We start from the raw sequence: 14,610 nt of genomic DNA, 5'->3' as shown, positions 1-14,610 counted from the left end.
CTGCCTCAGCTTCCCAAGTAGCTGGGACTACAGGCATGCACCACCATGTCAGCTAATATTTTTCTATATATTTTTAGTTGTTCAGTTAATTTCTTTTCTGTTTTTTTTTTCCAGTAGAGATGGGGTCTTGCTCTTGCTCAGGCTCCGGAGCTCAAGGGATCCCCCCACCTCAGCCTCCCAGAGTGCTAGGACTGCAGGCGTGAGCCACCACAACCGGCCTACAATCAAATTCTTCCTGACAATGTCACTTCTACTTTACTAGATAACCAACGACCAAGGAATCTACTGGAAAACAGATTCTGGGGTGAAAAAGCCACCTAACAGTCCTTGCTTGGCCAATCAAAGCATCAGCATTAAGACATAAGAGGCCACAGAAGTAAAGTATCAGACAGCAACTACAGAATGAAGAGATTCAGTGGCAAAGCCAATACAGCCACCTATATTTCAACAGTCCCTAAGGACTCTACTGTACTACAAGTGGCCAGGCTTCCACCTAAACAGGATATGGAAAGGACAAAATCCTGCCTTGTCTGTAAAGCTAGATACAGGCAGCAAATAGAAATGGAGGAAGACAAACAGCCATTTACAATCGGGAGTATTCAACTAATTCAACAAACAAGTCGCTACCCTATGCCAGGCACTGTATTAGATGCTGAAAAAAATCCAAGAAGTGGGCTTTGAGATGAGCCTCAGATAAGATTTAAATAGGCAAAATAATGGAGAGGCCTGAGCAAAAGCTAGGAGGCAGAAAAGAATATTTAAGAAAATGATGAGGCCAGGCGCGGTGGCTCACGCCTGTAATCCTAGCACTCTGGGAGGCTGAGGCAGGTGGATCATTCGAGATCAGGAGTTCGAGACCAGCCTGAGCAAGAGCGAGACCCCGTCTCTACTAAAAATAGAAAGAAATTATCTGGCCAACTAAAATATATATGGAAAAAATTAGCCGGGCATGGTGGTGCATGCCTGTAGTCCCAGCTACTCGGGAGGCTGAGGCAGTAGGATCGTTTAAGCCCAGGAGTTTGAGGTTGCTGTGAGCTAAACTGACACCACGGCACTCACTCTAGCTAGGGCAATAAAGCGACACTCTGTCTCGAAAAAAAAAAAAAGAAAAGAAAAAGAAAATGATGATTAACTTGATAGATGTTTAAAATAACCATTACAACCTAAGACAAAAAAATACATTTTACTTGGAATTTTCTTCTCTCTGCTCCTTCACACAAATCTCCAATAATGTGCAGGGATCAAACTCACCGAAACAACACAGTCAACAACGGGCTTCTTAAGAACACTTTCTGCTGTCTCCTTCAGTTTGGACAAAAGCATGGCGGTGACTTGCTCAGTGGTAAAATTTCGCTCTTCCTCCATATACATCACCTGCAAGAAAACAAAAGGGTCTAGACTTATCAGATTTCTTCATGTCTTAATCCTAAAAGCCTGAAGTGAACAAGGCTTCCTGTCAACAACGGAACATTATTTTAAGAGAGAGTTGGGCCAGGTGAGGTCGCTCACACCTGTAATCCTAGCACTCTGGGAGGCCAAGGCAGGAGGATCGCTTGAGGTCAGGAGTTCAAGAGCAGCCTTAGCAAGAGCAAGTTCCCGTCTCCACTAAAAATAGAAAGAAATTAGCCAGGCAACTAAAAATAGGAACAAAAAATTAGCTGGGCATGGTGGTGCATGCCTATAGACCCAGCTACTTGGGAGACTGAGGCAGGAGGATCACTTAAGCCCAGGAGTTTGAGGTTCCGTGAGCTAGGCTGATGCCACGGCACTCACTCCAGCCTGGGCAACACAGAGACACTCTGTCTCAAATTAAAAAAAAAAAAAAAAGAGAGAGAGAGAGTGAGAGTTGGAAGAAAGCTCATTTTGGAAGCAAAAACTTGAAGGTCACTTTTAGCTTTTAACGTGCTTTCCAAACATGATACTTGGAGATGGAAGACCATGACATAAAACAAACCTAATGAGTATCACCCATTTCCTAACCTTTCCCCCCCCAACTCCTGCACTCCAGCTTCATCCCTTACTATATGCCATTCGAACTGTTCTGAGATTATCACCACAGGCATCCTAAGTAAACCTAGTGATCATTCCTTAGTTTTCAGAATTTTTCACTTTTATATTTCACTGAATTCTTAGCTACACTGGCACAATGGACTACTTTTTTCTCATAGTTCTATCTCTCGGCTTTGAAGCCTGTTCTCATGATTCTTACTTCTCCCACCTGAGTGTCTCCAAAACCCAATCTCCTCTCCCTAAACTCACCTGCCTGGAAAGCTCATCTTCCCTTTGCGGACTTTTCTTCCTAGCCCTGAGTGCAAGAGAGGCGGAGGTGTCCACCCTACCACCTCCCAGCCTCCACTTCTTCTGTGCGATCAGTTCACTGCACGCTTCCAAAGCAGACTCCTCTACATGTCCCAGAGATAGCGAAGACCAAACTCACTTTCCCCAAGATTATCTTTCCAACCTAAGTCTTATTGCTAAAAGTATGACCATATAACTGCTAGTGACTTAAGTATTGATTCCTTTGCCTGCTCTTCCAGAAGTCATTCCCTAAAATCACACCAGAAAGGACACTGTGTGCATGAACGAAACAAGCAGCAATGGCAGTGTTAACTTAAACCATCACTCTCCCAGCCTCCAACCCGTATGAACAGCACCAAGAGCTCCCAACCGAATTCCAGACCCTTCAAAAAATGTCAAATAGTCTTTACCAGCAAAAGCTTTTCCTAAGCATTTGTAAGCATTTTCATTACAACCTGACATCAGAAAGGTATGGATATATATGGAACTGATAAAATACTGCATTTTTATCATAAGGCATTAACTTGGGAACCTTACCTTTATGCCCGTTAATCCAGTGGGCAACTGCACAATATCATATGCAAGGTTAGATTTTTCTGCCTCCACAAATGGATCAGAGAATGCTCGGCCATGGAATCTTTTAAATCCTTGGACTGTGTTCTTTGCATTGGAAATTACCTAAAAGAAAAATATCAAAGAATCAAAACACTACTGTTAATTTTTTTTTTCCAACAGCCTTAGATTACATTAACATCGTTTTTGGCATCACAGTTTCCTTCCTGGTTTCAGTTTCTTCACACACTAAATCACCCTAAATGGTGCCCATTTGATGAAAAGGAACGAGGAACTTGCATGGGTCTCACTGTGGCAAGGCTAAGACCAAAGCCCAGCTCTTCCCACTTCTCCATGAAGTCATTAAACTTATAAAAGTATTTTCTGTTCTTCTGTTCTTAAACTTCTAATAAACATTTACATAAAATGACTTCTAGCTTTTAAAAATTGCCTATAGCTATGGTTCAAACTTTCCAGGAACCAATTTGGCAAAATGTGTCAATTCAGAAATTCTAGTTAAAGAAACTTCCCATAAAGCAAAAAGATCAAACTAAGTATACAAAGATGAATGCCAAAGGATACTGAATTATTTATAATAGCAGAAGCCTAGAAACAGCCTGGATGGTTTATATCAGAAAAATGGTTAAATAAATTATGGTATATCCATACAATGAAAACCCATACAATAGATAAAATTTTATAGAAGGTAAGAAGAAAAGTGTCTATACAGTATGATCTTACTTTCTTAAGGGGAAAAAACATACACATGCTTAGAAACAGTACAAAGGATTTTACATTAAGCTATTTGGCCGGGTACAGTGGCTCACACTTGCAATCACAGCACTTTGGGAAGCCAAGGCAGGAAGATCATTTAAGGCCTGGGGTTCAAGACCAGCCTGGACAACCTAGTGAGATCCCCACCTCTACAAAAAATTTAAAAATTAGCCAGGCAAGGTGGCACATGCCTATAGTCCTAGTTACTTGGGAGGCTGAGGTGGGAAAGATCACTTGAGCCCAGAGTCCAAGGTTATATAGTGCTATGAGCGTACCACTGCACACCAGCCTGGTGACAGAGCAACACCCTGTCTCTAAAAAAGAATAAAAATAAAAATAAAAATAAAAAGATGGAGGCCGGGCACGGTGGCTCACACCTATAATCCTAGCACTCTGGGAGGCCGAGGCAGGTGGATCGCTCAAGGTCAGGAGTTCGAGACCAGCCTGAGTGAGACCCCGTCTCTACTAAAAATAGAAATAAAAATTATTTGGACAACTAAAAATATATATAGAAAAAATTAGCCAGGCATGGTGGTGCATGCCTGTAGTCCCAGCTACTCAGGAGGCTGAGGCAGGAGGATTGCTTGAGCCCAGGAGTTTGAGGTTGCTGTGAGCTAGGCTGACGCCACGGCACTCGCTCTAGCCCAGGCAACAAAGTGAGACTCTGTCTCAAAAAAAAAAAAAAAAAAAAAAAAGATGGTTAACAGTGATGTGCAGATAATGGCTGAACAGGTGACTTCCAAATTCCTTATGCTTTTATATCTACATTTTCTTATTCCTCTAGAATAAACTATTACAACTTATGTGGGGGAAATGCAGACAAAGACTTTCAACCAGTTTCAGGATGAACTTGTACTTAAGATTTACAGAGGCCACTCTTCCCAGTGCAAGAGATACAACGAGCCCGCAAAGATGGCATCACAGAGCTCGCCTGCACCAGCCAGGTCAAAAGGCAAGCACAGAAGTCCTTTTGTAAAACAAATGAGGCCTCCAAAATCAGGCCTCGCTTGGGTAAGCTGCCAAATGGGAACTCTATAACATAGTAACTATGTCAACCTAGAACTGGGCAGCCAGTTCAGAACAATGACTGTTCTCAATGATGAAAGCAGGTTTAAAAACATGAACTCACTGGAATTTTAGAAGGAAGGACATTTCAAAATAGCCCTGTATTTGCTATCCATTGCCTTCTAAAATACCTTGAACATTTAAAAGATAAGACTATAAAACAACCAATTTAATTAAAAACGAGTTGGCCAAGCACTATTTCCTTAGGTTCATAAATCTTAGGCCCTGTCCAGCCCAGAAAAAGAGACAAGTTATTCACTCTGTATGTTGCTCCAGACTGAACCATAAAAAGGTCAAAAAGGCAACTCCTTAATTTTCCAAAGACCTCAGATACTCAGGATAACAGAACCCTTAGGGTTCTCTGCTCTGGTTACTCAGAAACCAGCAAATATGTCAGGTTCCTGGTTTAGAGCAAACTAAGGGCAAGTCCTCCAATGTGCTTCTAGAAGTAAGCTTTCCTTCCTTGAGAAACTTCATTAACAAGATCAACACTGGGCCGGGCGTGGTGGCTCACGCCTGTAATCCTAGCACTCTGGGAGGCCGAGGCGGGTGGATCGCTCCAGGTCAGGAGTTTGAGACCAGCCTGAGCAAGACGCTGTCTCTACTAAAAATAGAAATCAATTATCTAGACAACTAAAAATATATATAGAAAAAATTAGCCAGGCATGGTGGCTCATGCCTGTAGTCCCAGCTACTCGGGAGGCTGAGGCAGTAGGATCACTTAAGCCCAGGAGTTTGAGGTTGCTGTGAGCTAGGCTGACACCACGGCATTCACTCTAGCCCAGGCAACAAAGTGAGACTCTGTCTCAAAAAAAAAAAAAAAAAAAAAACAAAAAGATCAACACTGGCCTTAAATACGAATAAGATGAAGGGCCCAACAAGACAGACTTTGAGGAGCATTTAAAGTATCAGGGAACAAGCAACCCTTGCTTAAACAAGATCTGGGTAAAATACATCCTGGCAGTTTGTATTAAACAGGTTATACTGCTAACGCTATTTTAAAGCTGTTTGCTTCTCACCCAAGTACTTATCCCTCAGTATCCACAGGGCTTTGGTTCCAGGACATCCCCCACCCGATTATACCAAAATCCACAAATGCTCAAGTCCTCATATAAAATGGCATAGTATTTGCATATAACCTCTGCACATCCACTTGTACACTTTAAATCATCTCTAGATTACTTATAATAATACAATACAAATGATATATATTAATAGTTGTTATATGTACTGTTTTTATTTGTATTGATTTTTATTGTTGCATTGTTATTTTTTATTGTATTTTCCCCCCAAATATTTTCAACACTCAGTTGGTTGAATCCAAGACACGGAACCCACAGGATATGAAGGGCCAACTATGCATGAAAACAGGGATCACGTCTTGTCTGTCAGTTGTATACCCAAAGCCCACCAGTGCTGGGCACATCATGGGCACTAAACTAGATGCCAAACCAATGGATGAACAAACCAGAGAAATAAGTCATTTTAAGAAAAAACAAAACTCTACCTGGCTTTTAGCCGCTGCTCCAATTGAACGATTCTTAGGACCAAAAGAAATGCAAGCCCTAGAAGATAAAACAAACATTAAAGAATCAAATCTTATTGCAGTATTACACCCAAAACCACAGCAGGCAAGATTTCTGAGCCTCAGCCATGTTATTTTACCAACATACAAGTCTATGATTTTGATCTTTCTATTGAGTTAATCTGTCCACAAAATAGGCTGCCTCGTCAGAGTCCTGTCGTTTACTTGTTGGAGCACAAATCTGATATAACTACCTGTCCAGTCTCCACCATCCTCTAATTATTTTTCAAGTCTTGTGTTCAAAATCTCAATATAAAATAAAGTACCTTCACATCAACATATCAATTAAATGTTCTTCTCATTTTTAAGACAACTCATAATTTCACCAAGAATATAGTCTACAAACCCTGAAAACAACTCCTGCCCTACTGCATAGAAGTAAAAAGTAATTTTTCTAGAACTAGCTTGCAAGGACTCAGAATTTCTGACAAGGAGCTTCATTCTCACTTCTGAACATTCTTCCAAATTGTCAATTCATACAGTGTCTTGCTGAAATCTGCTGAAAACTGAAACCTGCTTGACAGTAACAAACAATGCATTTAAGCTTATAAAATCAGTTATCTTGGAATGGATGCTTTTGCTATCTTGGCCCCTATGTTTTTCATTCTAAACCCTCTGGAATCCTGCCCAATCATATCATTACCCAAAAAAACCCGGAAGACAAAACTCTTCCCAGAGTCCACTTCCCCCTCAAGCTATTAAGCCTTCTCTTCCTTCTACTACTTTAATAATAAGGATTGCATTAATTGCTTATCACATTTAATCCTCAGAAGCACCTTACCCTATCTTATCCTCATTTTACAGGACAGGAAACTGAGTCCAAAAAGATATTAATAAGTAAATTTACCCACAGTCAAGCAATCTGAAAGCAACAGAACTCTAGATTATGTCTCCCTACTTTATACTCCAGCTTTGAACCTCTCTATCCTCCCCTGAACTTCCAATTCAGCAGAGTGATTAAGAATAAGGACTCTCAGGCCAGGTGCAGTGGCTCATGCCTGTAATCCCAGCACCTCAGGAGGCCAAGGTGGGAGGATCACTTGAGGCCAGGAATTTGAGACCAGCCTGGGAAACAGAGTGAGACCCCATCTCCACAAAAAGATTTGTAAAAAATTAGCCAGGTGTGGTGGTGCATGCCTGTAGTCCTAGCTACCCGGCAGGCTGAGACAGGAGGATGGCCTGATGCCAGGAGTTCAAGGTACACTGAGCTGCAGTAGCGCCACTGCACTTAAGCCTGAGTGATAGAGTGAACCCCCAATTCATTCATTCACACATACACACATACATACATACACACATAAATAAGGGCTCTGGAGCCAAACAGTCTCAGTACAAATCTGACTGCACTAGATGGCCTATCTATTAACTCAGTAGAATTGTTTGATTTACGTAACCTTACTGGCCCTGTGAAAACTGGCAGAACGCTGGGCCTCTGTGGGCTTCAGTGGCCCTTTCCAACCAACAGGCTAAGGGTCTCCGAGTCATCTCCCAGGGCAGCTGAAGGCAGCTGTGCTCTGTATTAACTGGTGGGAAGAACACGGCACAGCCTGGGATCTCATCAGAATTTCTCCAAATCTTGACACAGGGGTTACGCTTAGCCTTTCCACACATATGCCACCAATCACTTTAGTATTTACTTTAGATTTAAAAAAACAACCTCAGTACCACTTAAATGTCTCTCCTTCCAAAGCCCACGATGCTCTTTAGGAAACTGCCCAAAGTAATCTCACCCACTATGTCCACTCCCTCCACCCCACAAATGCTGCCTTGCCTAAGCCTAATAATTGGCACTTCTAAAAACACCAGATCTGAATTTCTAAGGTACATCCTACCAAGACCTCAACTGCAACATAACTAAAAAGCAATGTTATTTATCTTGTTGTTTCCTGCAGCCCTTTTTTGCAAACCTTCATCTCCTCAAAACAATTACTAGCTCTAAGAAAAGACATTCATGTTCCCAACTTAAGTCCTGTTGAAAGCGTTAATTCCCTCTTCCACATCAGTAACGCTAAAGCTGTCTGGCTTCTCAACCTTCCAAACAAAACCAGCTACCAACAAATAAAGCCCAAATCTGTTAATACGGAGCCTAAGGCCTCTCTCAACCCAACCCAACCCCACCCTATTTTCCAGCGGGTGATAAAGTCTCAATCTTCCTCCTTTGCTCACGCCACTTTTCATATCTGAAATGCCCTGGTCCTTCACTTGTTCCTGAGGAATATCGCCTATTTTGTCTGTCATGCCTTTCCAATCCAACCTTCCCAAGTACAAATTAATCATTTCTATTTAGTATCTCTTAAAACTTACTAGACTTGGCTTAATTTCTACTTAGCACTGACCACAAACTGAACTGCATTATGAATGCTAACGTATTTGTTTTCCCTTCTACAAGTGTTTTATAAACCACAGATCACAACCTATGCGTGAGTCTAAAATTAACTGGGGTGTTGGAGAAGTCATGAACAACTTAAATAGAAAACACCAGCATGCACTGTATATAAATCTATATGCTGTTTAAATGAAGTTTTTTTCAGTTGTGCATGTACATACGAGGTCTCAATGTAAAATACATAATCGAATAAAATTTGGGGTCTTCAGTTATAGACATACACTGTCCACTAAAGTAGCCACTAGCCACATGTGGCTACTTAAATTTAAATTATTTAAAATTAAATAAAATTCAGAAGTCATTTCTTCAGTCCACTGACCACATCACATCTCAAGTGCTCAATACCCAAGTGTGGCTTGTGGCTACCGTTTTGGACAATCAGAGAACATTTCCGTCATCCTAGACAGTTCTATTGGACAGGACATTATTTCCTCAAAAATGTTCCCTAGACAATATTGCTCTAGACAATATTCTCCTTGAAGTCAATATTTTTACTTACTTTAAAAATCTATATCTGCATTCTTAACAGTAATAGAAGTGTTTCATACATCTCGAAGAGCCAAATATAAATGTCTCAGTTCCAATTATTCATCCTCCTCTTTCTTGGTCTGTACATGCACACACAGCAAATAGTTCCCAACTTCTTACAAAGCAATTAAATGTCACTAATGAAACTTCAATCTTTACCATGTAATATAGCAACTAAACCTCAAAAAAGGCATAATTCTTCAAGTATACAAAAAGTTTATACTTTTCTTAGATCGTGCAAAAATCACCAATATCACTACATAATTCTTACATCTAACGTTCTATAACAAGCAGCCAACTATTGCACAAGAGAAATCTTTAGCATTTCCACTTCGTCACCAACTTGGCTGATTTGAACACTACACAGATAAAAGAGCTCAGGCTCTAGAATCAGACAGTCTGGGTCTGCCCCAATCCTTCTGCCTTTGTAGCTGTGTCACCTCTGCTGTTTAATCTCCGCGATTTGATTTGTTCATCTCTAAAACCACAGCACCTATCTCATAGGATGGCTACAGATAAAATTTGATGATCCACTTTTCTTCCTTCAGGACACTAACATGGAAACAGCATTACAAGAATATTTAAAGGAAATTTATCTCTCCTTCCCATTCCCCATGAACTTCCAAAATTTGCACACAGCCTGCATCCAATCCCTAACTGTGTCAGGAAGCCTGTTTCATCCAAGCAGGTCAAGCTCCCTTGTTTCACAGCTTTCATTAGAGAGTCTTCTTGTGCCAGGCAGTGTGCTGAGCACTCTACACTTGATACTCCAAGATATTCTGAGAAAAGGACTATTATTAACCTTATTTCATAGACAAAGAGCTGATTCAAGTCAAGTTAAGGTGCCCAAAAACATAACTAAACTAGGAAATATTAGAGTCAGGATTCAAAAATCAGGACTATCAAACTCCAAATCCCATACATACATACTCTTGTACTCCTAAACTCTGTTAATTCCTACTTCTACACCTTACTGTCTCGATCCATTCCTCCATGCATTCTAATACTATTTGCTCAAGTTCCACTCAAGACTTTCCTCATCTAGCCCCGCCCCCCCCCACATGTACCTCTCCTTGGAACATGGTGTTTTAAGTCTGTACTATGTAACCTTGTCCATAATTGGACTCTTGTTCTATTTACTTTTGCTTTGTGTCATTCATATTTTCACCTAGGGTGGTTACATCTCTAGACAACAGGAATCTTTATTTTACACTTTCTCTATACTACACACAATGCAAAGTCAGTGCAGCTAAAACCGTAAGAAGTATTCACACACCTGCTGTTTGGATGTTAACACTTCTCCTCCATTCCAAATTACAAGTTGGCAGCACAGAAAGTCAATTTAAATCAAATTCAAGATCCCTCTGTTCTAATCTGTAGGTCCCAGAAACTGTATCCCTTTTTAGCATTGTTTTCCCTTTCCTGGGCAAGAAATACTATTGACCAAATATTTATGCACATTCTGATAGGATATTATGAACTGCTGCCACTGGCACAGATCCTTAAATGGTCCAGTTGCACGTTTGTAAACGTATGTAAGAACTACTTTCAGGATATTGTGACACCTGTTGTTCTAATTCACTTTCTTAAATAGAAGAAAATGAGCTTTTCAGAGAACCCATAATTTTACTATCAAATAAGACCTGTAGGAAAACTGGCATGAAAATGGATACTACATTAATCAGAGTATTCGCTGGTTACTGCCTTAGTCATGAACTAACTACAAAGTACCAAAAAGAGTTGATACCAAACAGACCAAAAAATTCATATTTCTGAGATTTGCAGTTCCTAATACACAGCAAATGCTTCAATCACTAAGCTTTGCACATTAAAAGGTACACAGTTGTAGAACCCAAAGGATAAACTTCCATAGATTTCATTTACTATCCTTACAATCCAGTAATACAAAGCATTAATATAAGACCAGCCTGAGCAAGAACAAGAACCCATCTTCTAGAAAAATTAGCCAGGTGTGGTGGCACAGGCCTGTAGTCCCAGCTACTCGGGAGGCTGAGGCAGGAGGATCGCTTGAGCCTAGCAGTTTGAGGTTGCAGTGAGCTGTGATGATGCCACTGCACTTTAGCCCAGGCAACAGAGAGAGACTGTCTCCAAAAAAAAGCATTAATAAAAACAAACAAAAAGTAACAGCAATATTAGCAAATACTATATTTACTATATGCAAGGCACTATTCTAAGCACTAAGACAAGAAAAAGGTCTGAGCTATACAGTTAATTCTTTATAATCCTTATAACTTTCAATCAGGTAGAGACATCATTGATGTTCCTAATGCAAATTAATCTCTTAAACTTTAATCCCTTAAATATTCTGGCAATAATTACTGGAACTTTACACATATACAGTGTATCTTTTGCCCTAACAATTTCACTTCTGGAAAGCTATCCAACAAAAATAAAAGCATTAACATGGTAACATAAATATATTACAAAACTACTTGATGAAGTACTATTTGTAATAGCAAAAAATTAGAAATAACCTGTTTGAAGAAAACATGTTACAGCCATAATATGGAATATTACATATTTAAGAAGGTAAATTCATATCTAATGACTTTGAAAAAGGTCTAAAATATAAGTAAAAGAAAATAGCTACAAAAGTATGATCTTATTTATTTAAATACACATACAACATATATGTACATTTGTAGAAGTCAAAAAAAAGGTATGGAAGGATAACAGCAAACAGTAAGTAATCAAAAGGAGAAGAAAATTTCACTTTAACACTTCAGTGTTTTTATTGTTACAGCAAACAAGTACTTTGTTACATAAAAAAAAAAATGTTTGCCAGGCACAACAGTTCATGCCTGTAATCCCAACACTTGGGAGGCCAAGGTAGGAAGATCACTTGAGGCCAGGAGCTTAAGACCCTGTTTCTACAAAAAAAATTTCTAAAAAACTGGGCATGATGGCATGCACTTGTAGTCCTAGCTAACTGGGAGGTTGAGGCAGGAGGACTGCTTGAGACCAAGAGTTCCAGTCTGGGCAACAGAGGGAGACCCTCTGGCCTCTTAAATAGTAGTAATAGTAAACTTTAATTTAAGAAACCCGATTTGGAACCTAACGACATAAAGTTCCTGTAAATCACTTCTACCAATAGTGTATACAAGTTATTTTAGTTCTTAAATGATTCTAAGAAACTTTCATTACTTCTGCAATCAGACAAATGAGGAGTGTGATATAACCAGTCTGAAGCTTTAGTTAACAAATCAACTTTTTTATCAATCCACAAGATCCATGGCATCCTGCTGCTTTACCTGGAGCTACATAACATGTAAACATCCACTTCAAAGAGGAGGATTTTTCTTGCACAAATAAGGGACCGGATGTTAATCTGCCAGTTAACCAGAAACTATACATACTTTGCAGCTTTTGCTCTCTTCAAGGGCAGTTATTAATAGACCATTTTACCTCTTCAAATTCCTAATATATTGTTTATTTCATGTCCATGAAAATGATAATATAAACAATTCATTCACTAAATTATTTTCATAAGGAACTCATTTCCAGTTCATTTTGGAAAGTACGGTCCAATTAGCTTCTGTAATGGCTGGCAGCCTAGTTACATTTTTATTCCAAAGAAGCTTTAAGGTTGTACCCTTTCTACTATAATAATCCAGCTAAATATAAAAATGGGTTTTCCATCGTATTCCAAAGTCTATTAGTCCAAAAAATGGCAACACAAATGCTCAGAATTAAAAATCCCAAAATTAATCTCAAAGCCACCCATTTCTCTCCCATGCTATCACACTAGTGGAAACCAACAACTCCCACATGTAATAAATACTGCAATAGCCTCTGAAGCATCATCCTACTTCTCTCTTGCCATTCTCAAATAAACCCATTCTCCACACAAAAGCCAATCACATTTTCTAAAACATAAGTAGGATCACTTCCCACTACACCTAGGAAAAAATCCTTAACACGATTCTCAAGGCCCTGCCATAACCCAGTGTCCCCTGCCTAACTCCCCAGATTCAGATCAGACCATTTTCTCAAGTGGCTAAAGAGTAGCTGTGATTCCTTCAATCTGACAAATGTGCCAAGAAGCTCCTCTTGCCTCAGGTCTCCCCACTTGCTGCTCCTTCTGCCTACAACACCTCTTCCTCACACTCACCAGGACTTCCATCATCCTCCTGCCCATCCTCCGGGTCTCAAACAGCACTTCCTTCAGAGCAGGTTCCATCTCCACTGGACATCTTATTTAAATTAGATACCCCTATTATACTCTCATCGTATTCTGTACTTTTCCATCTTGCCCTTTACCACAATTAGTAATTACTATATACTTTTGTTTAGCATCTGGCTTTTTCCACTAACCATGTCCACGATGGCATGACGTTTATTTGCTCACCATAGTAACTCCAGTGCTTTTAGCACAATGGCTGCCATACTGCAGGCACTCACTATCTAACAAAATAAAGGAAGCTTAAATTCGGAGCAAAGGCAAGGGTCTCTTCTACGCTAGCTCCTCAAAAACTGTATCTTGATTGCTACATCAACAATTTGAAACAAGGTACTTCTACATCTCATTTCCATTCTCACATTAAAACAAATCTATAGCACACCACACACTCTCGGTACCTATAAAATCTAACTCCAGTCTTCCATAACCTCTACAAAAGTCAACCTTTCTGCCCCCACTTTCTATTCAGCCCAAGACTCCAACAGAAATCAAAGTTATTCAAATAATAACTTGAATGTGTAGCATTCCTATACATTAATGGGGAATATGAAGGAAAACATAAGAAAAATTAAAGTATTTAAATGGCATTTTCTTATCACAATTGCATGGTGTGTATGGTCACCTATCAGTCTTTGAGGCAAACTTAATTACCATCTGGGAAGATTAAATTCTTTAACTGAAACAACTTTCAAAGAATGGAATTCATGGTAAAACTACTGTTGTAGCCGCTGTCTACAAGAAAAATAGGAGCATATGATAATAATCTAAAAGACAGGAACACTGTTCTCTCTAATATTTGAGATTCTCTTCCCATGTCCCCTTTGGAGCTAAAGTATATTCAATTTTAGGCAGGGAAGGACCAAGTCGCTATGCGCAAGTCAGTGGTTTTTAACCCCTTGGGAAGACTATCTTTACAGATGAAGGAAAGTAGGATCCAGAAAAGATGATGATATCATCAAAGAGGAAATTAATGCTAAAATAGTTAAAATGGGGTTTGAGTGCTAACGGGTACAGGAGGTTTTGGGGGGGAAGTGATGAAAATGTTCTAAAACTGAATGTGGCAATGGTTGCACTGTTTGGTGACTACATGCAAAACCACTGAACTGTACACTTCAAATGTGTGAACTGTATGGTACGTGAAGTATACTTCAATAAAGTTAAGACTACAAACATACTCAGGAAAAGGACACCAAATGATAGTTTTGGGTTCTGGGATGGGTT

The 14,610-nt window shown here is 39.7% G+C and overlaps 1 protein-coding gene across 1 annotated transcript in view; it reads right to left on the bottom strand.

Moving 5' to 3' along the window:
- HSPA4 (heat shock protein family A (Hsp70) member 4) overlaps positions 1–14,610 on the bottom strand; it is a 40,556-nt gene that overhangs the window by 24,075 nt on the left and 1,871 nt on the right. The window contains exons 2-4 of the mRNA XM_045550781.1: positions 6,197–6,254; positions 2,836–2,976; positions 1,252–1,374 (exon numbers count right to left, since the gene is read on the bottom strand). Of these exons, the coding sequence (XP_045406737.1) occupies positions 1,252–1,374; positions 2,836–2,976; positions 6,197–6,254 (322 nt within the window). The remainder of the gene's footprint in view (positions 1–1,251; positions 1,375–2,835; positions 2,977–6,196; positions 6,255–14,610) is intronic.

The sequence above is a fragment of the Lemur catta genome, chromosome 5 (assembly GCF_020740605.2).
Source record: "Lemur catta isolate mLemCat1 chromosome 5, mLemCat1.pri, whole genome shotgun sequence".
NCBI lineage: Eukaryota > Metazoa > Chordata > Mammalia > Primates > Lemuridae > Lemur > Lemur catta.
Note: the sequence above shows the minus strand (reverse complement) of the source record. Positions and strands in the feature narration are given on the sequence as shown.